General features: G+C 41.6%; 2 protein-coding genes across 7 annotated transcripts in view; one reads left to right on the top strand and one right to left on the bottom strand.

Moving 5' to 3' along the window:
• The window catches only part of SH3D19 (SH3 domain containing 19), a 199,395-nt gene that overhangs the window by 157,667 nt on the left and 13,893 nt on the right, over positions 1-27,835 (bottom strand). The window contains exon 1 of one of the 6 annotated variants that reach the window (XM_070474758.1): positions 27,662-27,708. The exons of 3 other annotated variants lie outside the window; for them this stretch is intronic. The gene's annotated coding sequence lies outside the window, so the exon portion shown is untranslated. Of the gene's footprint in view, positions 1-27,122; positions 27,348-27,661; positions 27,709-27,835 lie in introns of those variants that run through there. 2 more of the 6 variants (XM_020878192.2, XM_020878197.2) reach the window with 2 other exon arrangements.
• On the top strand, positions 58-8,200 carry PRSS48 (serine protease 48). The gene is given in 7 exon segments (XM_020878201.2): positions 58-242; positions 1,190-1,231; positions 1,410-1,572; positions 3,454-3,719; positions 4,391-4,560; positions 7,370-7,549; positions 7,551-8,200. Coding segments are annotated over 7 exon segments (972 nt in total). The 5' UTR covers positions 58-199; the 3' UTR covers positions 7,659-8,200.

Here is a 27,835-nt window from a genome sequence, read left to right as displayed (position 1 = left end):
TCCCACAGCCGCACTTCTCAAGTCTGCTCTCTTCAGCTCCTGGCCAGGGTGAGGACCCAGGAGGAGGAGCGGGTGCAGCCGAGGATCCAACCAGGAGGAGAGGCAGATCCTGGCCCTCTTCTGAGGCTTCTCCCCAGCTGGCCTCACCCTGGGAGCCTGAGTCCAGAGAGCAGGAAGTGCGGACACTGACGAGAGAAATATGGGTCCTGTGGGCTGTGCCTTCCTGCTGTCCCTCCTGCTGGGTGAGCCCCCGAGGTGGAGGTGGGGGGAGGCAGAGGTTTTTTGGCTCAAGAAGTTGCCACATAGACTACTAGGACACTGCACACAAGGGACGTGACTTCTGAAGGGTGTGCCCTGAGAACGTCTAAGGGGACCCTCTGTGCCAGGGTCAGCAAATCAGCGCTCTAGGTAAACACAAAGACCCCTGCCCTCGGGGAGGGGGGGTGGGGTTACAGCCAATGCCTGTAGCAAATATGTAAATTATGAGGCAGGTTAAGCAATAAATACTGTGACCTGAAAGGGACCTCTGGAGTGCAGAGAGGCTTTATGTTTTAAACAGGGTGGATCAGGAAAGTTTCTGTAAGAAGAAGCTATTGGATCCAAGACTTGGACGAGATGATTTGGCTAAAAAAATCAGGGAAAATAGTAATTCAAGCAAATGGAACTGAAAATACAAACACCTGTCCTTGATTTCAGGAATTATACTGTTCCATTTATTTTTCCAGCCCATGGTGATTTAAAAGCAGGATTGGCTGAGGGTAGCAAAAAGATAATAGGTAGCAAAAAAGAAAGAGACACAAATACTGCAAAATGCTAGTTCAGTTGAAGAAAACAGGACAAAAGTAAACAGCTTATACACCTTAAAAACATCTGAAGGCATGAATGTATTTACAACCTCACATACTTGATATTCCTGAAGGAGACGGTGAATCGTTAAGTAAAAGTTAAATTATGTTCCATACATGCTGCTAAAAAGTCACGTAAGTATGTAATTAGGAAGATTTTTACTAGCAGGTAGATATAAAAATTTGGCCTTTAACACCAATCTGAGAAATTGAAGTCACAGAAAGCCTTTCTATTCAGAAAACCTGGATATATAACAGGTGTTGTTATATATTATATAACAGGTGTTGTTATATATTATATATGTGTGTTGTTATATATTAATGATACAGTGTATTTGTTTTAGGGTCTTTCCTATCCTCTTTTCAAAAGAAAACCCTCCAGTCAGGTGAGTGGTTTCCACTTGGGTCCAAGACTGCTGGGTTTGGAACTGGAATAGGACAGAGAATGGAGGATAGGGAGGACTCAGGTCCTGGCAATGGATGGGAGTTTGGAGATGATGAGAAGATGGGGATCAGAAGAACAGGACAACCAGACTTTCACATTTCTCTCTCCTCTTTCTGTAGTGTGTGGACGACCTGTACACTCAGGCCGTGTTGTGGGTGGCAAGGATGCTGCTGCCATGCGCTGGCCTTGGCAGGTCAGCCTGAAGTTCTCCAACTTCCACATCTGTGGGGGCTCCCTCATCAGTGATAGGTGGATAGTCACAGCAGCACACTGCTTACAACCGTAAGTTCCAGCTGGTGATTAGGACACACAGAGGTAGGTTTTCAATAAATAACTGAATGAATTCATGAATGAACCAACAGACAAAGGCAAGTTCCAAGACAAGCAGGTGGAAGGAAACCTAGGTCATCCTGGACTCAGGACAAGGCACAGAGATTAAAAAAAAAAAAAAAAGAATGATGAAAGTGGTCACTATATTAGAAATTTTTCTTACTTATCACCAAATCACCTCCTAAACACCAGTCAGGAGTTTTGTCTTAAGCTGTTTTGGGTCACAAACACAATCTGTGAGAGAAGCAAGGTACCATGTGGCGAGCAGCCGTGAAGCAAGAGGCCCATATAAAACTGATGTCTCCAGCCAACGGCTAATGAAGACGTGACAGACCCTCTCTGAGTTGAGTCTAGAGATGATACTGCACACCACCTTCAGTAGAGCCTGCTCAGAAGGAACCAGACTCCTGACGAGCAGAAACTGTGAAAGGTTTGCTGTTTTCAGCCTCTAAGCTTTACGGTAATTTGTTGTGCCACAATAGATGACATATATAAAGAATGAAACAACCAAACCTTTCAATAACAAAAAGTTCAAATAAAGTAATAACTTCAAAATGCTGAGGGAATTCCAACTTAGAAGTCTGCCCATACCTACAAACTATCCAACAAGTGTGGGATAGAAATAAGACATTCTCAGATACACAAAGCGGCAAAGTTCTGTCAGCAGCTCTCATGCGTAATCTCTCAGGAAGCCATAGTGGAATACGCTTCACCAAAATGGAGGAGGGAAAACAGGAAAACACAGAATAAAAAACAAAAAAACAGAATACAACACAGAAGAGAATCCTCAAGAAAATCATAAAGAAAAGTACCAAGACTGGAGTCATAGGGCAGAGGCCTTAAAAAAAAAAGTATAGTATCGATAGAATGCCTAACACTATCAACATATTGAGAGATTTACACTTTTGGCAGACAGTTGGGGAAAACTGATGAGTTAGTGACAGGTACATAGAAAACTAAAAATGCAAACAAGTGAGACCATATTATTAGCTCCAGAAGAAGCAAAAAGTTTTATAAGAAATATAATTACAGTACCAAATATGGCCAGGAGGTGAATGTTTTCATAGTCACAAAACATACATATTAAATAGTAATCTGACAAAAAATTATCATAGATTAGGAAGATGGTGAAAGAAAGTGGGTGAAGTGGCTGTAATTGTTGGTTCAATCCTTACCATGTACATAGGAACACAATGTTCTAAAATTGAAAAAAATTAATGGCAATATATAGGGTTTCTTAAAAATATAGGGAAAATGCTAGAAGAGATAACAGTTGAAAGTGATTGCCTTTGGATAACAAGAATTGAGGGCAGTAGGGCAGAGAATGTCTGTCATTCATTTATTTTGTAAATCTTATCAAACTACTTGACATTTTAAATTACATGAACACACAGACACATACACACACATATATAAACTTGGTGGTTATATTTTGCTTTAATTTTTTATGCAGAAATAAAGGTCTAGTGCTCAGAAATCAAAACTGAAAATAAAACAATAACTACTAAGCATATTTGTGATGGCTGAAACAATGGAGAACAGCAGAGGTGACGAAAAGAACGAGTGAAAAACTGCAAAACAAAACTCTGGCCATTAGAATAAAAAAGGATACCACAGAAACAGTAGACAACAAAAGAAAGAGTGGTCAGGGAGGTGGGGTAGGAGAAGAGGATACATACAAAACCTATGCCAAGCTGGAAGCAGCCTGGTTAACTCCAAGTCTGTTACCCTCCTTTGTTCCCCAAAGACGCAGCCACACAAAGGCAGCTTGCTGTGACTCAGCTGTAAGCAGAGAAGTGCAGTCCACTTTTGTTCTCTTTCTCTTCCCCTCAGGACATGGATTCCTTTCTTATACACTGTGTGGCTGGGGTCAATTCATATCAACAATCTAGGCGAAGGCGTGATACATCATGTGAGCCGAATGGTCATCCATCCCACATACAATAATGCCAGTGGGGACATTGCCCTGCTGCGGTTGTTCACTAGAGTCACCTACAGTTCTTCCATCCTGCCCATCTGCTTGTCCAATGTCAAAAAAAAGCAGTTGATAGTTCCAGGCTCTTGCTGGGTGACTGGATGGGGAAAACTGCGAGAAGGAGGTGAGAGGGCACACAACAAGGGGTTGTTTTATACGTCACCTTCTGGTACCCACTTCAGGGCATTCATATTCTGGGCACTTCAATACTGTAGCAAAGACTGTCTACAAAACCAGAGCAACCAACTGACACTCTCCAGAAGTTTTCAAATAAAATGTCTGCCTATTTACATGATTATTAACTCATATTTTGGCTAGAATCCAGCTATACTGGTAAGAACAAATACTAACAATTTATATATATATTTATTTAACTTTTTTTTAATACTAACAAGTTAAATACATAATTACCTCTCTGAAACAGAGGTTAACAAGTCTGATTTAAAGTTTGGAAAGAATCTAGTGCTTATTTAATCTGTTTTCAAAGTGTTGTGTCAACTCTTTGAATACTTTGGAATATTCACATTTTTACTTAATCAAAACATATCAGAATTTCTCTTTATCTAGAACCTTAAGAATGCCCCAGTTGGCACATCAAAAAATTGCAAACAGAATTTTGAATTATCCATTGTTTTAGATTAACTATGCCACAAAACTGTTCCATTAGCCAACATGATGAGAAAGTGACTGTATTCTGCTTTTGGATTACCATTCCAAGATGTCTGCATATCATGACTGAATGTTGTCCCCACTGTTCCAGGTTGCTTTTCCTTTCATTCCTATTTATCTCTACAGATGCTGATAACCCTACCACACTCCAGGAAGCAGAAGTACCCATCATTGAACACCAGAAATGTGAAAACATATACAACCCACTGGCCCCCTTCTTGCCGCAAGCACAGCCGGTCATCGAGGAAACCATGGTGTGTGCCGGTGATCTTAACAAAGGGAAGGACACCTGCCAGGTTAGGGTTTGCTCTTGAAAATTTTAATTTTAACATGACATCTTAATTTGGATCCAGGTTTGCCCATCTGTAAACAACAGTGAATTGGGAATCAGGAGACAAGCATTCTTACAAAAATTATTTGTTTTCATCTGGATAAATCACTTAAACTTTATCTATTAATTTAATCTCTTCAACTATTGATCTAGAGTAATGCTAACTAGTGGTGTTTGGGTTTTCATAGTCTCATATGTTTTCATAAGTAAGAGGTTAACATAGAAATACCAACTTTTTAATTTTTTCAAGGCAAAAACATTTCATTGTACACTTAAAATGTGTCATTCCATTGTCTCCTGATCATAACTGTCTGATGAAAAATCAACAATCATTTGTGTCTTCCTCCATTGGGTGTGATGTACTGTTCTCTGGCTTCATCCAATATATTTTCATTCATATTGGATTGTTAGAAATTTGAATGTCATATGCTAGGTGTGGTTTTCTTTGTCTTTATCCTATTTGGGATTCACTGAGTTGTTGTTTTAATCTACTCTTTTCAGTTCAGTTCAGTTGCTCAGTTGTGTCCGACTCTTTGCGACCTCATGACTGCAGCATGCCAAGCCACCCTGTCCATCACCAACTCCCGGAGTTTATACAAACTCATGTCCATTGAGTCAGTGATACCATCTAACCATCTCATCCTCTGTCATCCCCTTCTCCTCCTGCCCTCAATCTTTCCCAGCATCCGGGTCTTTTCAAATGAGTCAGCTCTTCACATCAGGTGGCCAAAATACTGGAGTTTCAGCTTCAGCATCAGTCCTTCCAATGAACAACCAGGACTGATTTTCTTTAGGATGAACTGGTTGAATCTCCTTGCAGTCCAAGGGACTCTCAAGAGTCTTCTCCAATACCACAGTTCAAAAGCATCAATTCTTGAGCGCTCAGCTTTGTTTATAGCCCACAACTCTCACATCCATACATGACTACTGGAAATACCATAGCCTTGACTAGACGGACCTTTGTTGACAAAGTAATGTCTCTGCTTTTTAATATGCTGTCTAATCTATTCTTTTACCTTTCATCAAAATTTGGGAAATTTTCATTCATGATTTCTTCAACTATTTTTCTGCCTCATATCTTTCTTTTCTTCTTCTAGTTAAAACTAGAAGTTTGTAAATTATACCTTTTGATATTTTCACACAAGTCCCTAATACTCTTTGTCTAATTTTTACCCTTTTCTGTTTTGTCAAATTTGATACTTTAAATTAACCTATATTCCAAATCATTGCTTCTTTCTCCCGCCATCCACATTTTTCTGCTAGGTTCATCTAGTGAGATTTTTATTTCAGATATTTTATTTTTCAGTTCTAAAACCACCACTTGGGTTTTACTTCCTCCCTGCCTCTCTCTTTTATACACATGCACACATTCTTCTACATCTCTGCCACAATTTCCTATCTGTATACTCATTATTAAAAAAATCAATCAATGTACAGTGACACAACTTCACACTCACTAGGATGACTATAATCAAGATAGATAATAAGGGTTGGCAAAGAATTGGAATCTTCATATACCTAGTTAAAATGTAAATGGTACAGTCATTCTGGAAAACCTCAAAAGGTTAAGTATAGACTTACACACACACACACAAGCATAGACTTACCATATAATTTAGAAATTCCACTACAAAGTAAACACCCAAGTAAAATGGAAACATACATCCGTATAAAAATTTGTACATGATATTCACTGCACCAATATTTATAGTAGCCAAAAAGTAAAAACTAAAATGTCCATCAACTGATGACTAGATAAACAAAAACAAGGTATATCAATAAATGGAATATTATTCAGTCATAAAAAAGGAATGGAGTACATACACATACTATAACATGGATGAACCTTGAAAAGAGTATGCTAAGTGAATGAACCAGTGAAGTTGAAATTGCTCAGTCGTGTCCGAATCTTTGCGACCCCATGGACTGTAGCCTACCAGGCTCCTCCATCCATGGAATTTTCCAGGCAAGAGTACTGGAGTGGGTTGCCATTTCCTTCTCCAGAGGAATCTTCCCGACCCAGGGATCTAACCCAGGTCTCCCGCATTGCAGACAGACGCTTTATTGTCTGAGCTACCAGAGAAACCCTAAGAGAGACATAAAAAGTCATATTTTATATGGTTTCTTTTAAGCAAAATGTTCATAATATGCAAATCCATGGAGAAAGAAAGTAGATAATTGGTTGGCCTGGGGCTGGAAGGAATGGGAGGAAAAGGGTGACTGCTAAAGTGTATAAGGTTTCTTTAGGGTGTGACACAAAAAGGTTGTGGTGATGGTCGAACAACACTGTGAATATACAAATTGAACTGTACACTTTAAATGAGTAAATTATATAGTATGTAATTTACAGCTTAATAAAGCTGTTACCAAGAAAACAGGAAGACTGAGAGACTATCAACCACTATCACCACCATTTTATATAGGGAAAAATTACTTGAACACTAAAAATAGCAAAAAGGACCTAAAAATAGAAAAATAAGGAGTTCCCTCAATGAATTTAACTTTAGTGAAAAACTCAAAATCTTTATTTCTTTTTAATCACAGGTAAGTATTTTGAAACCACTCATATATTTAGCTAAGATTTCTGCCAATTTCAGATTCCAAGATTCCAAGTTTCTGGTGCCTCCCCCAGGTGGTAGGAGGTCTGGCTCCCTTCCAGGTTTTATAGCTCCGCGGGCTTCGCTGCTCCGTGGCTAGGAACCTCCACCCCGGCTGACCTCTCTCCTCTTCATGGCCCTTCTTCACTGTGCTCATGACCTTTCTCTCTTCCACAGGGTGATTCTGGAGGGCCTCTGGCATGTCATATTGATGGTATATGGATCCTGATAGGGTTGTCAAGCTGGGGAACAGGATGTGGTACTTCTTTTCCTGGAGTCTACACCAATGTGACCTACTACCAAAAATGGATTATGTCTGTTATCTCAAGAGCTGAGGTCTTAGGTGCAAACAACCTGGACTTATCTGACTTCTTATTCTCTATTGTACTGCTTTCTCTGGCTCTACTGGGACCCTCCTGTGCCTTTGGGTCTAACATTTTACCAGGACAGTAGGAAGTGTAGCTGACACTGCTGACCAAGGATGTGGCTAGGAAGGAAGGTGTGGAGAATAAGCACTCTGGGCAGGGAAGTCACACATACTGTCACTGGGAACTCTGGATGACTTTATTAAAATAATCAAAAATGATCCTGGTTTTGAGGTCCTTGATTCTGGAAGTAGCTTTTACTGGCTGGAATGCCTACAGCTGATAAATAAGAATGCCATTTTGTGTATGGCATTCTTTGTCCTTGACAATGCAACTTACAAGGCAGGAAGGATGCCTTCTATGAAGAAGTATGTCCACAGAAGCCAGCAAGAAAAAAAAAGGCAAATAGTAAGGTCCTCAAGAAAGTACATTAAGGGTTTACTCGGTACCCATGGGTCAAATTTGAGTTTCTTACCTGGTCTATATTTCTCTTCTTCTTCTACTATCTTATACTTCCCCTCTGTAGCAAAGTATCAAATAAGAAATCCAAGAGTTAGGGTCATTCTCCCCCGCCCCCCGCCCTTGCGGAGGGCTATAGAGCACTTCTCCCATAATTTTTGTAGGTCTTGTGAGATAAACAAGACTAACAAAAAAAAAAAAAAGAAATCCACATATGTGTTTCAGTTCTGAATATTTCTGAAATTTTTAGTTTTTGAAATACTTACATGACTACTACCAAAAATAGATTAATGTAATCAGCTCAAGATCTGAGGTTTGGGTTTCAAGAATCTGGACCTAACCAGGTTACTGTTACTGCTATAATAAAGTACTTTAAATATTTGTAAGGAAAACATTATTTCTCTTGCGAACTAGCAAGTTTCTTTTTACTTTTTTAAATTTATGACTGTGCTGTCTCTAGCTGTGGTGCCGGGTTTCTCACTGCGGTGGCGTCTCTGGTGCAGCACACAGGCTCTAAGTGCGCAGGCTCAGTAGTGATGGCACGTGGGCTTAGCTGCCCCATGGTATATGGAATTTTCCAGGATCAGAGATCAAACCTGTCGCCCGCTGTACTGGCAGGCAACTTCTCAACCACTGGACCACCAGGGAAGTCCACATGCTATTTTTTGTTCAATAATCACAACATCTATACTATTTCCCTTCCTGTTTAGGCTTGGAGGAGCTCAGAGCTACGTTTTATACTGGATTTCAGTCATTATCTTTCTCCTGTACTATCTAGTATAATTCTACTCATACTCTTTTCTATTTCAATCATCTTTCATTTCTCATTGAATGAATGTAAGTTTTGTTGACTTTATGGTAAGTCAACTTTCAAAAACAATGTTTTTGGATAAATACATTTAATAGGAGGTGAGAGGGATTTGGATTTCCCTGGCAATCCAAAGGTTACAATTCTGCACTTCAACTGCAGGGGTGCAGGCTTGATCCCTCGTTGGCGAAGCTTAAGATTCTGCATGTCATGCAGCCAAATAATAATATTTTTTTAAAAAAGGAAGTGAGGTAGGCTTGAAAAGTTAAAACTCTTGCTAACCCACAACCTTGCCTCTCCACTGGACCTCCACTTTAGCCTCCCAATACCATTCCCATGTCCTTTCTTCACTCATACCTATCAGTTCAGTTCAGTCATTGAGTTGTGTCTGACTCTTTGCAACTCCATGGACTGCAATACACCAGGCCTCCCCATCCATCACCAACTCCTGGAGTTGACTCAAACTCATGTTCATTGAGTTGGTGATGCCATCCAACCATCTCATCCTCTGTACTCCCCTTCTCCTCCTGCCTTCCATCTTTCCCAACATCAGGGTCTTGTCAAATGAGTCAGCTCTTCACATCAGGTGGCCAAAGTATTGGAGTTTCAGCTTCAGCATCAGTCATTCCAATGAACATTCAGCACTGATTTCCTTTAGGATGGAGTGGTTTGTATCTCCTTGCAGTCCAAGGGACTCTCAAGAGTCTTCTCCAACACCACAGTTCAAAAGCATCAATTATTTGGCACTCAGCTTTCTTTATAGTAAAACTCTCACATCCATACATGACTACTGGAAAAACCATAGCCTTGACTAGACAGACCTTTGTTGGCAAAATAATGTCTGCTTTTTAATATACTGTCTAGGTTGGTCATAACTTTTCTTCTAAGGAATAAGCTGCAATCACTATCTGCAGTGATTTCGGAGTCCCCCAATATAAAGTCTGTCACCTTTCCACTGTTTCCCCATCTATCTGCCATGAAGTGATGGGACCAGATGCCATGATCTTACTTTTCTGAATGTTGAGTTTTAAGCCAACTTTTTCACTCTCCTCTTTCACTTTCATCAAGAGATTTTTTTTAGTTCTTCTTCACTTTCTCCCGTAAGGGTGGTGTCATCTGCATACTTGAGGTTATTGATATTTCTCCCAGCAATCTTGATTCCAGCTTGTGCTTCATCCAGCCAAGCATTTCTCATGATGCACTCTGCATATAAGTTAAATAAGCATGGTAACAATATACAACCTTGATGTACTCCTTTTCCTATTTGGAACCAGTCTGTGGTTCCACATCCAGTTCTAACTGTTGCTTCCTGACCTGCATACAGGTTTCTCAAGAGGCAGGTCAGGTGGTCTGATATTCCCATCTCTTTAAGAATTTTCCACAGTTTATTATGAACCACACAGTCAAAGGCTTTGGCACAGTCAATAAAGCAGAAATAGATGTTTTTCTGGAACTCTGTTGCTTTTTTGATGATCCAGCAGATGTTAGCAACTTGATCTCTGGTTCCTCTGCTTTTTCTAAAACCAGCTTGAACATCTGGAAGTTCTCAGTTCATGTATTGTTGAAGCCTGACTTGGAGAATTTTGAGCGTTACTTTACTAGCATGTGAGATGAGTGCAATTGTGCAGTAGTTTGAACATTCTTTGGCATTGCCTTTCTTTGGGATCGGAATGAAAACTGACCTTTTCCAGTCCTGTGGCTACTGCTGAGTTTTCCAAATTTGCTGGCATATTGAGTGCAGCACTTTAACAGCATCATCTTTTAGGATTTGAAACAGCTCAACTGGAATTCCATTACCTCCACTAGCTTTGTTTGGAGTAATGCTTCCTAAGGCCCACTTGACTTCACTTTCCAGGATGTCTGGCTCTAAGTGACTGATCACACCATTGTAATCATCTGGGTCGTGAAGATCTTATTTGTACAGTTCTTCTGTGTATTCTTGCCACCTCTTCTTAATATCTTCTGCTTCTGTTAGGTCCATACCATTTCTGTCCTTTATTAAGCCCATCTTTGCAAGAAATGTTCCCTTGGTATCCCTAATTTTCTTGAGGAGATCTCTAGTCTTTCCCATTCTATTGTTTTCCTTTATTTCTTTGCATTGATCACTGAGGAAGGCTTTCTTATCTCTCCTTGCTATTCTTTGGAACTCTGCATTCAAATGGGCATATCTTTCCTTTTATCCTTTGCTTTTTGCTTCTCTTCTATTTACAGTTATTTGCAAGGCCTCCTCAGACAGCCATTTTGCTTTTTTGCATTTCTTTTTCTTAGGGATGTTCTTGATCACTGTCTCCTGTACAATGTCATGAACCTCCATCCATATTTCATCAGGCACTCTGTCTATCAGATATAATCCCTTAAATCTATTTCTCACTTCCACTGTATAATCGTAAGGGATTTGATTAGGTCATACCTGAATGGTTTAGTGGTTTTCCCTACTTTCTTCAATTTAAGTCTGAATTTGGCAATAAGGAGTTCATGATCTGAGCCACAGTCAGCTCCCAGTCTTGTTTTCCCTGACTGTATAGAGCTTCTCCATCTTTGGCTGCAAAGAATATAATCAATCTGATTTTGGTGTTGGCCACCTAGTGATGTCCATGTGTAGAGTCTTCTCTTGTGTTGTTGGAAGAGGGTGTTTGCTATGACCAGTGTGTTCTCTTGGCAGAACTCTATTAGCCTTTGCCCTGCTTCATTCTGTACTCCAAGGCCAAATTTGCCTGTTACTCCAGGTGTTTCTTGACTTCCTACTTTTGCATTCCAATCCCCTATAATAAAAAGGACATCTTTTGGGGGTGTTAATTCTAGAAGGTCTTGTAGGTCTTTGTAGAACTGTTCAACTTCAGCTTCTTCAGCATTACTGGTTGAAGCATAGACTTGGATTACCCTGATATTGAATGGTTAGCTATGGAAACGAACAGAGATCATTCTGTCGTTTTTGAGATTGCATCCAAGTACTGCACTTCAGACTTTCTTGTTGACTATGATGGCTACTCCATTTCTTCTAAGGGATTCCTGCCCACAGTAGTAGATATAATGGTCATCTGAGTTAAATTCACCCATTCCAGTCCATTTTAGTTCACTGATTCCTAAAATGTTGAAGTTCACTCTTGCCATCTCCTGTTTGACCACTTCCATTTTGCCTTGATTCATGGACCTAACATTCCAGGTTCCTATGCAATATTGCTCTTTACAGCATCGGACCTTGCTTCCATCAGCAGTCACATCCACAACTGGGTGTTGTTTTTGCTTTTGCTCCATCCCTTCATTCTTTCTGGAGTTATTTCTCCACTGATCTCCAGTAGCATATTGGGCACCTACCGACCTGGGAAGTTCATCTTTCAGTGTCCTATCTTTTAGCTTTTTCATACTGTTCATGCGGTTCTTAAGGCAGGAATACTGAAGTGGTTTGCCATTCCCTTCCCCAGGGGACCATATTTTGTCAGAACTCTCCACCATGACCTGTCCATCTTGGGTGGCCCTACACAGCCCAACATGGCTCATAGTTTCATTGAATTAGACAAGGCTGTGGTCCATGTGATTAGTTTGGTTAGTTTTCTGTGATTGTAGTTTTCAGCCTGTCTGCCCCCTGATGGAGAAGGATAAGAGGCTTATGGAAGTTTCCTGATGGGATAGACTGGCTGAGGGGGAAACTGGATCTTGTTCTGATGGGCCCTGCTCAGTAAATCTTTAATCCAATTTTCTGTTGATGGGTGGAGCTGTGTTCCCTCCCTGCTATTTACCTGGGCCAAACTATGGTGAAGGTAATGAAGATAATGGCGACCTCCCTCAAAAGATCCCATGTATGCACCGCTACAGTCTGTGCCCCCAACCCTGCAGCAGGCCACCACCGATTCATGCCTTCGCCGGAGGCTCCCCGACACCCGCAGGCAAGTCTCCTATGGGGTCACTGCTCCTTTCTCCTGGGTCCTGGTGCACAAGGTTCTGTTGTGCCTTCCAAGAGTGTATTTCCCAGTCCTGTGTAAGTTCTGGCAGCTCGATGGCGGGGTTAATGGCGACCTCCTCCAAGAGGACTTATGCCATACCCACACCCAGAGCCCCTGTCCCTGCGGCAGACCACTGCTGACCCGGACCTCCCCAGGAGACGCTCACAGTTCTGTCTCAGTCTCTGTGGGGTCCCTGGGTCCTGGTGCGCACAGGTTTGTTTGCGCCCTCTGAGCATCTCTGGCAGGAACGGGCTTTGATTCTAAACGCGAGTTCGCCCCTCTTACCATCTTATTGGGGCTTCTCCTTTGCCCATGGATGTGGGGCATCTCCTCACAGCCACTCCAGTGCCTACCGTCTTACTGGGGTTTCTCTGACCTTGGACGTGGGCTATCTCCTCACGGCCGCTGCTCCTGACCTTGGACGTGGGGTATCTCCTCTCAGCCGCTGGCTGCTCCAGCACCGCGCAGCCACTGCTCACCGCTCATACCTATGCTCAACTGCATTTGTTCTCCCCAGATTTCAGACTAGTGTTTTAAAAGATTTTTAAAATGCTCTTCTCCCCTTTCCCCTGTTTGTTGTTGTTATTGTTCAGTCGTTAAATCATGTCTGACTCTTTGCAACTCCATGCACTATAGCCCATCAGGCTCCCCTGTATAGTATGTGATTTTCCAGGCAACAATACTGGAGTGTGTTAACATTTCCTTCTTCAGGGGACCTTGCCAACCGAGGGATGGAACCCATGCCTTCTGCATTGGCAGGCGGCTTCTTTACCACTGAGGCATTAGCACACATCAAAGGCACCCTACTGCTCAGAAAACAAGGATCCAAGTCCCTAACTGGACGTAAAAAGCCTGCTGGGTCTGACCCCAGTCTGCCTCTTCAGCCTCATTCATCCTCACCTGGACTGCTCTCTGCACGCTCAACGTCCTCAAATGCTTCAGAAGCCCCTTCTAAGCACTGGACTTTCATATCTGCCATTTCCACTTCTCTGCTGTCTTTGCCAAGTTAACTCTTTCTGTGCCTTCAGATCTCAATTCAGTCTTCACTTCCTCAAGGAAGCTGTTCCCAGCTCTCCTGATGAGAACAATCCCCCCAATATAGTCTCGAACTCCAAAGCTCTTCTTGATCAGACTCAACACAGGTGTAACTTAATGTTCATTTGTATAATTGTCTAAATGTACATCTGTCTTACCAAAAAGTAGAGAGGTTCAGGAGAGTAGGAATTTTTGTTTTTGTCAATCACTATATTCAAGTCTCAAGAACTATCTGTTAGCTGTCCACTGGCAGATGAATGGATAAGGAAGTTGTGGTACATAGACACAATGAACTATTACTCAGTTATAAAAAGGAATGCATTTGAGTCAGTTCAAATCAGGTGGATGAACCTGGAGCTTATTATACACAATGAAGTAAGTCAGAAAGGGAAAGAAAAATGCTGTATATTAATGCACATATAGGGAATTTAGAAAGATGGCACTGATGATCCTACATGCAGGGCAGCAAAAGAGACACAGACATAAAGGACAGACTTTGGACTCAGTGGGAGAGGTGAGGGTGGGATAATTGAAGAGAATAGCACTGAAACATATACATTACCATATGTAAAATAGATGACTAGTACAAGTTCAGTGCATGAAGCAGGGCGCCCAAAGCCAGTTCTCTGGGACAACGCAGAGGGATGGGATGGGGAGGGATGTAGGAGGTGGGTTCAGGATAGGAGGGACACATGTATTGTTGTTTAGTTCTTAAGTCGTGTCCAACTCTTTGCAACCCCATGGACTGTAGCTCGTCAGGTTCCTCTGTCCATGACATCCTCCAGGCAAGAACACTGAGGTGCTTTGCTATTTCCCTCTCCAGGATACAAGTATGAAAGTGAAAGTCGCTCAACCATGTCTGACTCTTTGTGACCCCATGGGTATAGTCCATGGAATTCTCTAAGCCAGAATACTGGCATGGGTAGCCTTTCCCTTCTCCAGGGATCTTCCCAACCTAGGGATTGAATCCAGGTCTCCCACATTGCAGGTAGACTCTTTACCAGCTGAGCCACAAGGGAAGCCCAAGAATACTGGAGTGGACAGCCTCTCCCTTCTCCAGTGGATCTTTCCAATCCAGGGATTGAACCGGGGTCTCCTGCACTGCAGACGGATTCTTTACCAACTGAGCTATCAGGGAAATCTGGACACATGCATACCTGTGGCCAATTCATGTTGATGTATGGCAAAAAAAAAAAATCACAATATTGTAAAGTAATTATCCTTCAAATTTAAAATAAATAAATTGAAAAAATAAAAATAAAAATCTGACCTAAAAAGAAAATTCTCTAATCTACAGCTCTTATTCGGATTGTTCCTAGATATATACTTAAAAAAAAAAAAAAAAAGAAGTATTTGTTGAATGAGGGAATGAATAAATGAATGATAAATAAATACACAATCTCTTTGTCTCACCAACTAAGAACTAGGGTGTTTTGTTTGTGGAGATAGCCCAGAACTTGGAACAATGTCTTACACAAAGCAGCTTTTCAAATACTGGTTAAATAAAAGAGGAAGGAAAGAATGTTTCAGTCCCATTCTTTCTTACCTCTCTCCAGCTATAAGGCACAAAGGAGCAAAGAGTACACAAAACAGAGAGATTGAAATGTTTCTCAGAGACAGTCATTCAAGCTAAGCAAGTTCTGGAATGATTCAGAGGACAAAGCAAAATGGTAGCCGAGAGAAAAGAACACGCAAGACAAAAGCGTGGCTAGAAAAGAAAATGGAGGAGAAAAGACAGATGAAAATCAAGAATGGGAGAACAAATAAGAAGAGAAAACACATACACGGGCCAGGACCACACAGCAAGGGGACATAAATAAGGTGAAGAAAGCCAAAACACTGCTTCCAAACATTCCTCCAGACCCTATGCAAGCAACTGCTCCACAGCATGGTGGTCTGACAAAATTGTTCTCATGAACCAAGAGTTGAAACACAGAACTTTTGGAGAGACCAGGCCACTCAAGTGAGAAGAAAGGGATAGCCACAGAAGAAGATCACATGACCTCACTGTCCTGATCACTACAGGTTGGACTTGCTAGGGATGAGCATCTGACTTTAGAGCTGCCCAGAGGTTAGTGGGGCAGCAGACCTAGCACCTTAACCATAGACAGACTAAATACTGGACAACACAACAGAATCCTTCTACAGTAAGTCAGTGAGCAGTCAACATTAAGTGCCCACCATGTTCCAGGTACTGAGGATACCGCAGCACCTGTAACACACCAGGCCTGCCCTGAGGGAGCTGACATTCCAGTGGGCAAGAGAGACAATAAGTAAACGCAAACTACTGTCCTCCCCCTGTCTTCACTTGGGGTTTGTTCCAGGGCCTCCACAGATACCAAAATCTACAGATGCTCAAGTTCCTTACAGAAAAAGGCACAGTAAGTTGACCCTCCATACCTGTGGTTCCACATTCATGGATTCAACCAACCCCATGGATGCAAAAACCTCAGCTTACAGAGGGCCAACTGTAAATGTTTATTATAATGTCATGTACAAGAAAATCTGACAAAGGAAAATAGCATGGAAGCAGCAGATAAAGTATGAGGGTGGGGGATTCCACTTTAGGTAGGGTGGCCAGGCAAGTTTCTCTAAGGAGGTGACATTTACAGAGGCCATATGAAGGAGAAAAGCAAAACAAATACCTGGGAAAGAACATTCCAGGTAGACAGCATAGCAAGCACAAGGGCTCTGAGGTGTGAGGATGCTGCCCGTGTGTCAGAACAGAGGCCACTTCTGAGGGTGGGGGTGGGGGTGGCTGGAAACTCAGAGCAGGGGCGGGAGCGACCTGGTAGCCGCAGGGAGGACTCTGAATCGAATTCTCAGTAGGATAAGAGGGCGTCGAGGGCCGAGAGCAGGGGGAGGACCACAGAACAGAACAGAAGATTCCACATTACTGTTGACGGTAGCCTGCAGAGACCATGAGGGAGCTCGGATGGTAGACAGGATAGGTGGATGGGAGCAGAACGAGACAAGCAGAGAGAATGGGAATCAATACCAATGAGCTAACCAGCACAACAGCAAGGGCTACAGGACCAGACATCAGTAAGGAAGGTTCGATTCTCTGAGGCTGTGGCTGCTTTTACTTTTCCCTATTCTCTGTTGGCTCCACCCTTATAATAAGGCCCCAGTAATCAAAGTGGTGAAGGCATAAGTCTAAGTTTTTTAACATCTACTTTATAATTCATCACTCAGATACCTACCTTATTACTTGTTGTTTTCCCTCTAACCCAGAGCAATGTTCTTCCCATTCCTTCCTTCTTTTTCCTCCTCAGGGCCTTATATCTGTCCTCTGTACTTGGACCACCCTTCTCTTGTACACCTCAACCCAATCAATCTGTTGATTAGGAAAGGAGGTAGTGAATATCTGAAAAAATACACTAAGGGACCCTAGGAAACGATTTTAAAAACTAAAAAGCAATCAGTTAAATACACGGTATGTGAATTATATGTCAATAAAGCTATTTTTTAAACAAATGAATAGGGAAGTTTTCTCCCTGCTCTAACAAGCAACTAACCTGTGGCTTATTTAGGGCTTTCTAGGATCTTCTATATAATTCTTGTGATTGTATTCCAAAAAAAGGCTCAAACTACATATATTTTCTGTTTCCACTGCTAAAACACAAAATATAAAGCTTAACCCAATATATGAGTACAGCACCTGGAAACACATTACGAGGACAACAAATCAGTACACATTTGTATTTACAAAGCTAAAATGTCATGCTTACGAGTAATGAATTTAGTCCATGCCACCACTGACCAAATGCAGAGAAAATTAATAGGAACATCTTTATACTTTATTTTGGATGGGGGTTTCAATAGCCTTTCTGCCTTAAAATTTTATTTTAATTTGCAGAACACTTTATTCCTTGGAATATCTGATTTAATATGCTCCAATTTGCATTTTCTTATCTTGAGGAATTTTAATTAAGGTTGGTTTTGCTAAGGTCACACTGAACATATAAAACTATATATACTAAAGCTGCTAAAAATCCAACCACAATTTTTTCCTTAAAAGTGAGCAAATATAATTATTTCTAGATCTTTTATTTGTATAAAACAGACTATTTCAAGTAATCACCTACTTTTTTACTTTATTTCATTAAACTGTAAAGTCTCCCACAACATATGGGAGTATTCCAGAGAAAAAATTCAGAACAATAAAATGTGGAAGTTATATTTTTATATTATTTCAACAATGGGTATTTCGTCTTTTTAGACACTTGGCTTCATTCTGAAGCTATATTCTCTACACCAATTTTGACTATGTACAGGTCGTTTACTGGGAATCAGTAGCCTGAGAATTTTGTTAAACACGTTCTTTCTTCAGGAAGGAGAGGAAGGAAAGGAGTCATTTAAAATAAACAGAGATTAGATTAATTTTATTCCATACAAACAATAGAGAGGAAATGTTCACTGTCATGAGAATAAAGAAAGAATGAAATCTTTCATGGGAAATTTGAACTGCTTCCAGGATAATTATCCTCAACCAACCCAAATTCTCTCCACAGTGTCTTCTACCATGTGCGTCTTCTCTTGCCATCATCATGTGGTTGCAATAAAGTGACTAAGGTATATTCCTGGGGCTCTTGGTGCCATTCTTCTGACACCTAGCCCACACTGTCTCATACCATAATTAACAATGGTAATTAACACCCAGGAGTAAAAAGAATAGGATGAAGGGCTAAGGCTCCAAAATGCTGAAGGCATCCTGATTTCAGTGGAAATTAGTGAGAAGTGGACAGTTTCTAGATGCAGTTGTGTGGCAGAACTGAGAAAACATTTTGAGTGGGTTCAAATGTGATTCAATGGATTGGATGTGGGTGGTGGAAGTGAGGGTGGTAACTGGGATAGGAGAATGGGAAAGATATAGATTTGAAAACAGAAATCAAGAATGGCTGCTAGGTTACTGGTTTGAGGATGGCCATGCTATTGAAGGAAATGAGGAAGGCTGGAGGAGGAATAGATTTGCTGGGCTATCAAATCCAGTGATGGCCCCCAAGGGTGTCCCTGTCTAATTCCCCACAGCCTTTGAATATGTTACATCACCTGGTAAAAGCAACTCTTCACATATGATTAACTTAAGTAGTTTGAGATATGGAAAATATCCTGGATTATCCAGGGGGGGTGCTCAATATAATCACAGATCTTTTAAAAGAGGAATGCAGGAGAGTCAGAGATGTTTATGAGACTATGCAGAAAGATGGAAGCTGAAAAAAGAGAGGAACAAAGATGCTATGCTGCTGGCTTTGAGGATGGAGCAAGGAGCCACAAGCTAAGGAGTGCCGCTGGCCTATGGAAGTTTAGAAAGGGCAAACATGATTCTCCCCTAGGTCTAGAGATAAAACGCAGCCCTACCAAACTTGGTTTTAGCCCATTGAACTGACCTCCGGATCTGTAGGACAATAAATCCATGCTGTTTGAAGCCACTAAATCTGTATCAATAGCAATTTGTTATAGCTATAAGAAACTAATACATATATATTAGATTTGAGATGTCTATTAGATATACAAGTAGAGATGCTGAGTAAGCAGTCTGAAGCTCAGAGAGGGCAGGACTAGAGAAATAAAACCAGAAGAATCTGTTTGAATTGTGTATCATTTTCCCCATGTTGCTCTAACCCTGCATCCCAAAAAAGCACTCAACCGCAAACACATTTTTTCACAAAATTTCAAGATGGTCAAGAATCCCTATTTTCCTGAAATCTCTAGCGTAAGTAATCATAAAGCAGCCTGTTCTAACCCTAATAAGATGACTGCTCCCTCCCTAATTAGAAGGAAACCAAGTAACTCTCTTCATTTCAAAATAAAAATCTTTCTTACAAAAAACCTTTACCCCAATACTTATTTAAAAAAAAAATCCAAATGTTATAGAAATATCTAACACAGAAAGTTCAAATTTCCATGTACCCACTGTGTTCATCACTATTACCCTTTACACGTCCTCCTCTTGCTTAAAGATGTGGTCAATTTACCTCTGACTCCTTTTTAAATGTTTATACAGATAAACAGTTTCTTTTAATCTTGCTTTTTTTCCTTCAATTAAGCTTACTTTTTAAAATTAGCTTAAGATAACAGAAATCTGTGGTTAGAACAGCTGCAAAGCTTCAGAGTGGAGACTTCTGATTTCTTCTATTAAGAATTCCATATAACTAGGTTAGATAAAAAGAAAGGATAGCAAGCAGTTGGTTGATCAAAGAAATTTTGTGTCAATGAATTTTAAATAATAAAACATTCTGGCGTGAAAATTTAAAATCACTAGAGTATCTTCAAAGGCAAGTATCTGAATTTCTCCTATCCCGCTATGAGTTCGATGAGGCTATTTTTATTTCTGAAACAGAGACCTAACATGAAAGACCCAGAGGAGATAGTATTTTTTTTTAAGATGCATATGTTTCATATTCCTTTTGTCCAGAAGTTGCTGAGTTGGTATCATAAGGAAAAATACGTTAGCTCACTGAAAAGAGGACCAATAAATGACAAGTTCCAAAATGGGCACATTTTAAACTTCTAAAAACAGGTCTCAGTGAAAGTAAAACAAAACCAGTATCAATCAGCCTTTCTTCGGGAGCCCATCTAGCTTAGCCAAGCCCTTCCAAGAAAGGGCATATACTACCAAATACTATGTGAGTTCATAAGATATGGTCGAGAAAAATCTTTCAAGAAAGATTATATTTTCCAGTCAAGAATGTAAGCTAAGTATAACAGGACTGACTCGGGAATTCCTAGGAAAAAAAGAAAGAAAAGGTTCAAGGCCATGCTAAGAAATCTGAGCTTTAAGGAGTAGATAAGACACAGAGGTTTTAATACAGAGGAATAACATGATCAGTTCTCATTTTAGAAAAACCACTTTGATCACTGTACAGAGAATGAATTACAGGAGGTAGAAAGCCTAGTTAGTTATAAGGCTGTCGGGAGTGGTGAGAGATGCTTGGTCCAGGATGGTAGTAGGAGGGAGGAGGACTGAGTCAGGGCCGTAGAGAGGATGTATTCAATAGACTCTGGTAATGCCTGGTTAGACAGAAGTAATTATGGTAAGGCAGGAAGTTTAAGAATTTCACCCAGGTCTCTGGCTTCAGTAACTTGAGCTGTGTTACTGTCCCAGTGAGACATGGGACCTTGGAAAAGGCAGCTTAGGGGTGAGAATTATAAGTTAAAGACATCAAGAGTCTATAAAAAGAAATCCAAACAGATATTACATTCTTACAATGAGCATTTGTTAAATAAGTAAGTAGAGAGAATTAGAATATGTTCCAAGAGCTCAACAGGCCAATTTCTAGTTACCTGTTAGTTGCAAGCATTCATTAAAAATGTAACACATAAAGAATTCTAAAAGCAAGTTTCTGCCATTAGTTTTAGCTTGCTCACATTAGGGAACCTTTAAAGAAGCTATAGTCGATGATGTTCCCAGTGTTTCCCAGCTCTCCGTGCAGAAAGATGATCCACCCACTCAAGGTACCAGGTGATTTGCAGGGCCTCCTAGAGAAGGATTACCCTTCCCTGCACCACTAACATCCAGCTGGCCAATGTGAGTAGAAGTAATACACACCTACTTCTGAGAAGTTTTAAAAGCTGGCATATGATTTGTTCATTGCTCCTTTCCCCAGCAAGGGGTTACGCCTACAGCCAGGATTCCAGAATGAAGAAGACAAGTGCGACTGAGCTACAGCTCACTGTGTTTGTAACCACAGCAGTAACAAAATATGCCAGATGTATGATGGATATAGGTGTCTAACAAATAACAATGTATGATCTGTATTTCCCCTCCTCCCGCTGAATTTTTCTGGTGATCTCCTAAGAAGCAGTGTAATGGGAGAAAAGAAATAATTGGCGCAAGCATCCAAATATTTAAAAAAAAAATAAAGAATTTAACCTGAAGGAAAAATTGACAGTCTGGAGTCAGCAAACTTTTCTTTTAAGGGATAAAAAGTACATACATTAGGCTCACAGGCCACACTGACCCTGTTACAAATACTCAGCTCTGCAGATACGGCACAAAAGCATTCATAAACAATATACAAATGAATAAGCATGACTGTGTCCCAATAAAACTTTATTTACAAAAACAAGAAGTGAGCCAGATTTGGACCACAGAAATACAGTTTTCAGATTCCTGGTCTAAACTGTTCATATTGTCAATGAGGGATCTGAGACCCAGAGAGATTAAATCAAGGACATACAGCTGGCTGCTGGCAAGCTGAATGTTAGAATGCAGGTCTCCTGAATCCATTTTTCTGGAATAGATTCTGTTGGGTCACAACTTGGAGATGAAGCACACAGGAAAAAGGGTAGAGAACACAAGGGCAGGTTTTGAATTTGTTAAACAGTTTTCAACAGTGTGGTGATACGGATTTGCATTTTAAATGATTATGGCTTTCATAAAAACAATGAATGTCATAAGATGGAATAGGTGAACAAATGATAAATTAGCCAGTGTTTGAAATATGATCTTCAGAGGAAACACAATTATACACTTCTTTCCTACTATCATTTTCTCTAACACTCATCAATCATTTCTTTTATCAACATGACAGCATTTGCCATTGCAGTAGCTCATCTTAAGGCAAAACAGGTTCAAAAAAAAAATACCACAACATGAGCAACAAATACACTAGGTCAGCAATTATTTCACATGGTATTTTTAATTTATTGTCTCTCTCTTTTAATTTTCAAAGTAATACTCATCGGAGGAAACTCAATACAGAAGTGTATAAAGTGACACTCCATGCCCTCAATTCCCCTCCCCAGTGCTAACAAATGATTGATTTATATCAGAACATAGCAACAAAGCTACTTTCTCTGAGTCATTCTTTAAAAAGCAAAAGAGGAATATGGATTCTCCTGACCAGACATTCCTTGAAAATCAGGTTTTTAAAAGCAACAGCAGGCTAGGGGGTGTCTGGGCCTGGAACTAAAATAAGCAAGCTGCCCCTGGAACTAAAATAAGCAAGCTACCCATGCAGGGTTTAAATGAAAAAGGGTCTTGACCCCAGCACTGTAACTGGATGAGTGATGCTCCTCATATTCCGTGATAATGCTACTGTAGGATGTACAAACACTTCAAAATGAGTAAGACTATCCTATCCACACCTTCTCTTTCAGTATTTTATTGGGAAAAACTTGGTCACTTTGCTCATAAAAAGACGGACAATCTTAATTAGTTACTTTTTAATCCATACTTGAGTGCCATCAGTGACAATGGCAGACTAAAAAACTTCAAAATTCTGTTCTCCAGAAAAGCAATGGAAAACTGGAAAATGGAAACTGGCAGAATCACCTTTTTTTGAACTCTATAAACTAACCAAAAGTTTGCAGCAACCACTTGATGCATTTAAGTACAATGAAACAATCAACAAAAACAAGGTGAGTTTTGGTTGGAGTAGCAAGCTTTGTGGCATTTTAACTAACCATAGTCTCATTCCCCATTCTCCAGCTCAGTGGTAGCCTTGAAAATAACAACCTGTCTACCTGGTACCAGTACTAGTACCAGAGGGAGCAGAAAAGACTTCATTCACAAAGAATTGTAATAATTTGTTTTGACTTGTCTGGAGGCACCTCAGAAGTCCAGCACAAAATACTTGCCTTTATCTTGCCTAACTCAAAACTCTCCAAACCCTGAAAAGTGGCTAGCTGGAGAAAGCTTATTGAAGTCATTTACAGACAAATAAATATATTAGTTGCTGCTGCATGAGTCAACGGATAATAGTTGGGGCAAACAACAGACTAACCAAAGAAACTGGGAGGAAAGGCTAGAGGATGAGATGCTTTGGGGAATAAGGGCTTTGAAAAGCTCCCACATATTCCCGGGAATCTGAAAGTCCGTGTGCATTCTCAGGGTGAGTGCAAGCTCAGAAGGACCTGAGATGGCCCTAAGCTCTCATCTGTGACTGACCTACAAGCTCTGCACAAGCAGAAAGTGAAGGCTAAGGTAAACTGTACACTACTTGGCTGAGTATTGAAGGTATGCTGTGATACACACACAGAGCCCCCCTGCAATGACAGAGGTTTTTGGTGGGGTTTTTTTGTTGTTCTAGGCATTTAAGGAAAACTGTCTAATCACTAGCTGTCCACTAAGCTAATGAAACGGAGACTTCAGTGTCACATATCACACAAAAATTATACACTTTACAAAATTAGTTCAGAAAAATTACTAGACAAGTAAAAACAATTATAATAACAGCAATAATAAACCCTAGGGAGGAAGAAGAATCTGATTCTAGAGTTGTAATATTGTAATATTCAAAATGTCCAATTTTCAACAAAATTATGAGGCGCATGCACAGAAAAAAAAGTAATCAACATAAATAGTTCTGTGAAAGCCCAGATATTGGACTTACTAGAGTTTCCCTGGTAGCTTAGGCAGTAAAGAATCTGCCTGCAGTGTGGAAAACCTGGGTTTGATCCCTGGGTTGGGAAGATCCCTTGGAGGAGGGCATGGAAACCCACTCCAGGATTCTTGCCTGGAGAATCCCCATGGACAGAGGAGCCTGGCGGGCTACAGTCCATGGGGCTGCAAAGAGTCGGACACGACTAAGCAACGAAGCACAGCACAGCACAAAGACATCAAATTAACTATTCAGGAAGTTCAAAGAGCTACAGACACTGCTAACAGAATGAAAAAGTAAACGGCAGACCAGGAGAAATATTTTCATATGTTACATCCAGCAAAATAATTGAATGCAAAATATATAAAGACCTAAAATTTGATCATATGGAAACAAACAAATTTTAAAATGTGCAAAGATTTGACATTCTTCACCAAAGATGATATCATGGATGGCAATTAACCACATGAAAAGATGCTCAACATCATTATACATTAAGGAAATTCAAATTAAAGCCACAAGAAAATATCACTACACATTTATCAGAAAGACTAAAACAAAAGCCAAAGTGAAAAACCTGACAATACCAAAGGCTGATCAAGATGTAGAGCAACTGGAACTCTCATCCATTGCTGATGGTAATGCAAAATGGTTTAACACAACTCTGAAAACACTCTGGCAGTTTCTTATAAAGTTAAGCATACACTTACCATATGACCCATCAAAACAATGTCCAGGTACTTAAAGCTAGAGAAATAAAAACTTATGTTTATGCAAAAATCTGTATGTTTAGAGCAACTTATTCACAAACACCAAAACCTGAAAATCACCTAAATATCCCTCATCAGGTAAGTGGATAAACAAACTGTGGTGCATTCATAGAGTACTATTCAGCAGCAAAATAACATGAATGAGTCTCCACATTGTGCAGGATGAAATGATTCCATTAAAAGGCAAAATTACAAAGACATGGAACAGATCAGGAGTTACAGGGCATAGGGAAGATGTGACTGCAACAGGAAGCACAGGAATTTCAAGATGATGAAACTTCTGTATTCTGACTATGGAGGTGATTACATAAATCCACACCTGTATTAAAGCTCACAAAACTATGTACCCAAAAGAAGTCAACCTTATGTGTGTAAACTTGTGTATGTAAATTTAAAAGCTAAAGGAGAAAAAAGACTGCAGGGGTTCAAATTCCATCTCTACTTCTCTCTGCCTCATTGTTCTCGTCTTGAAAACAGAACCTAACTTTCTGTGTTAGTTAACATGAGTTCCTGGCATACTTTAGCACTAAATTAGTTACTGATTGATCAATAAAATGTTCTGTTCAGACATGCTAAAAAGTTGGTACTTTTAAAAACCTACTTACAAGAAATCTCATTTTCAATGAAAAAAGCAAAGAATTAAAGACTATTGCGCTTAAAACCCCTAATTTTTCATTACCTTTATTAAACATTCATCTGAAACCTATGAGGTGATCACTACCAAATTATGGTCCTCAAGGTTTACACAATTCATGTGCTCAAGGAGCTACTGAAAGGCTTGTTCCCAGTGCTACATGAATACTCACCATACTACTTAACATGGAGAGCAAACGTGCTCTAATTAAGATTTAATACTCAACCTTGTGTATCATTTCCCCTCTCCAGGGAAGTTGCCAACTGGAAGCTTCTTTTCCTGAGTCAGGACAGGTCAGCATCCTTGGACTTGGCCCTGGCTGCGCTGCCTTCATCCCATCCATCATCAGCTGGTCCCTCCCTCCTCAGAAACATCCTTAACATCCACCTTCCTCCCATTCCACAGATAAGGGGTTTGGAGTTTTTAAGAGGCAGTAGCTGCTGTAAGTAACAGCGGCTCCCATCTTCCCAGTGTCTCCCTCTTTACCTGAAAAGCAGCCTCCTTTCCTTGGCCAAACATCCAAGTCTACACTCGACTTCTCAGAGCAGAGGTGCCTGGGACCCAGGGTGGTGGCACTCTGGGGCGGGAGCGGTGGCTCACATCCCAGAGGAGCACCCGCCACCGCGGGGCCATGGGGACCATCGAGGGAGGCCGTCAGGAAGGACCCTGATTGCTGAGCTTCATATCCACTTGCTGCCCCCCTCAGCCCAGAGCCTGGTGCCAGCCGCAGTGATGACACCAAGTGGCAAACATGTCCTCATCACTACTAAAAATGCAACAAGAAAACTTCTTGCAGTCTTGGGAGTGTGCTGTTTCAGTGAGACACTCGTAGAGTAGATATTCCCTCACCATTGCGGTGTACACAAGGATCTGGGTTAGAATAAAATGTAATCAAATGAACAATAAAGACAACCTTAAATCATTGAAAACATTTTCTATTTGTGTTCTATTTGACAACTATGCATTGAACATGTGTGCCAGGCACCCTTGTGGTTTAGGAGGCTCTAACAATGAACAAAATACATCTTTCCCCATGCTACTCAATAACGAAAGGGTGTTCAGGTCATGCATGGAATCTGCCGGTTGTACCTTCTCACCCTCATAGCTAACCTCAGATTGCACCCCAAGCTCAAAGTCTCATCTGACAATGATACCAAGCAATGCAAGTCTAAATGACCAACACAGTGAGGCCAAATAACACTAAAACATTGGCGTCTGGAACAGAGAAAGGTTCACAAAAGGAGATGGGTGGCTCACGCCCTAAGAACCCCAAAGTCACTGAAAGCTTTCATCTCCAAGGTAGCCAGGCACCCAACCTACTGGCCCTCAGGTTCCTTAAGCCACCCAAAAACAGGTCCCACGGACTGTGATGCAGGCAAACTGCCAGTGCCTTTAGGTCGCAGAGACAGGGGTAGTGGAGAGGCTCACCACTGCCTCGAGGCCTGGGCCGAGCCGAATTGGTGGCCGCGGTGAGGGCTCTGAGCCCTGCAGGACACAGAGCTAAGCCCATTCTGGGCCCCCAGCTCACCCGCTGGCCCACGGCCAGGTCAGCTGGAGGGCCTCAGGGAGAAGGCCGGGATCGTCTCTTACCTCACTCTCCACCTCACCACCACCGCTCCACGGTTGTCTAATTTTCTTCACTAACCGTAGCTCCTTAACCGCCGGCTTCTTGTAGGTAGGACCCGCTGCTGTGCTTACTGGCAAAGCAGGACCCTACTCGGGGCTCCCTGACAGTTGGGTGCTGGTGGGCGGGGCCTGGTGGGGCACTCACCAATGGCAGAGCAGGACCCTACCCTGACAGTTGGGTGCCGGTGGGTGGGGCCAGTGGGGCACTCACCAATGGCGGAGCAGGACCCCTACCAGGGGCCCCCTGACAGTTGGGTGCTGGTGGGCGGGGCCCGGTGGGGCACTCACCAATGGCAGAGCAGGACCCCTACCGGGGGCTCCCTGACAGTTGGGCGCCGGTGGGCGGGGCCAGTGGGGCACTCACCAATGGTGGAGCAGGACCCTAACCGGGGCTCCCTGACAGTTGGGTGCCGGTGGGGCACTCACCAATGGCGGAGCAGGACCCCTACCGGGGGCTCCCTGACAGTTGGGTGCCGGTGGGCGGGGCTCGGTGGGGCACTCACCAATGGCGGAGCAGGACCCCTACTGGGGGCTCCCTGACAGTTGGGTGCCGGTGGGTAGGGCCCGGCGGGGCACTCACCAATGGCAGAGCAGGACCCCTACCAGGGGCTCCCTGACAGTTGGGCGCCGGTGGGCGGGCCCAGTGGGGCACTCACCAATGGCGGAGCAGGACCCTA

This window comes from Odocoileus virginianus, chromosome 12 (assembly GCF_023699985.2).
Source record: "Odocoileus virginianus isolate 20LAN1187 ecotype Illinois chromosome 12, Ovbor_1.2, whole genome shotgun sequence".
Lineage (NCBI taxonomy): Eukaryota > Metazoa > Chordata > Mammalia > Artiodactyla > Cervidae > Odocoileus > Odocoileus virginianus.
This window is presented reverse-complemented; position numbering and strand designations above follow the sequence as displayed.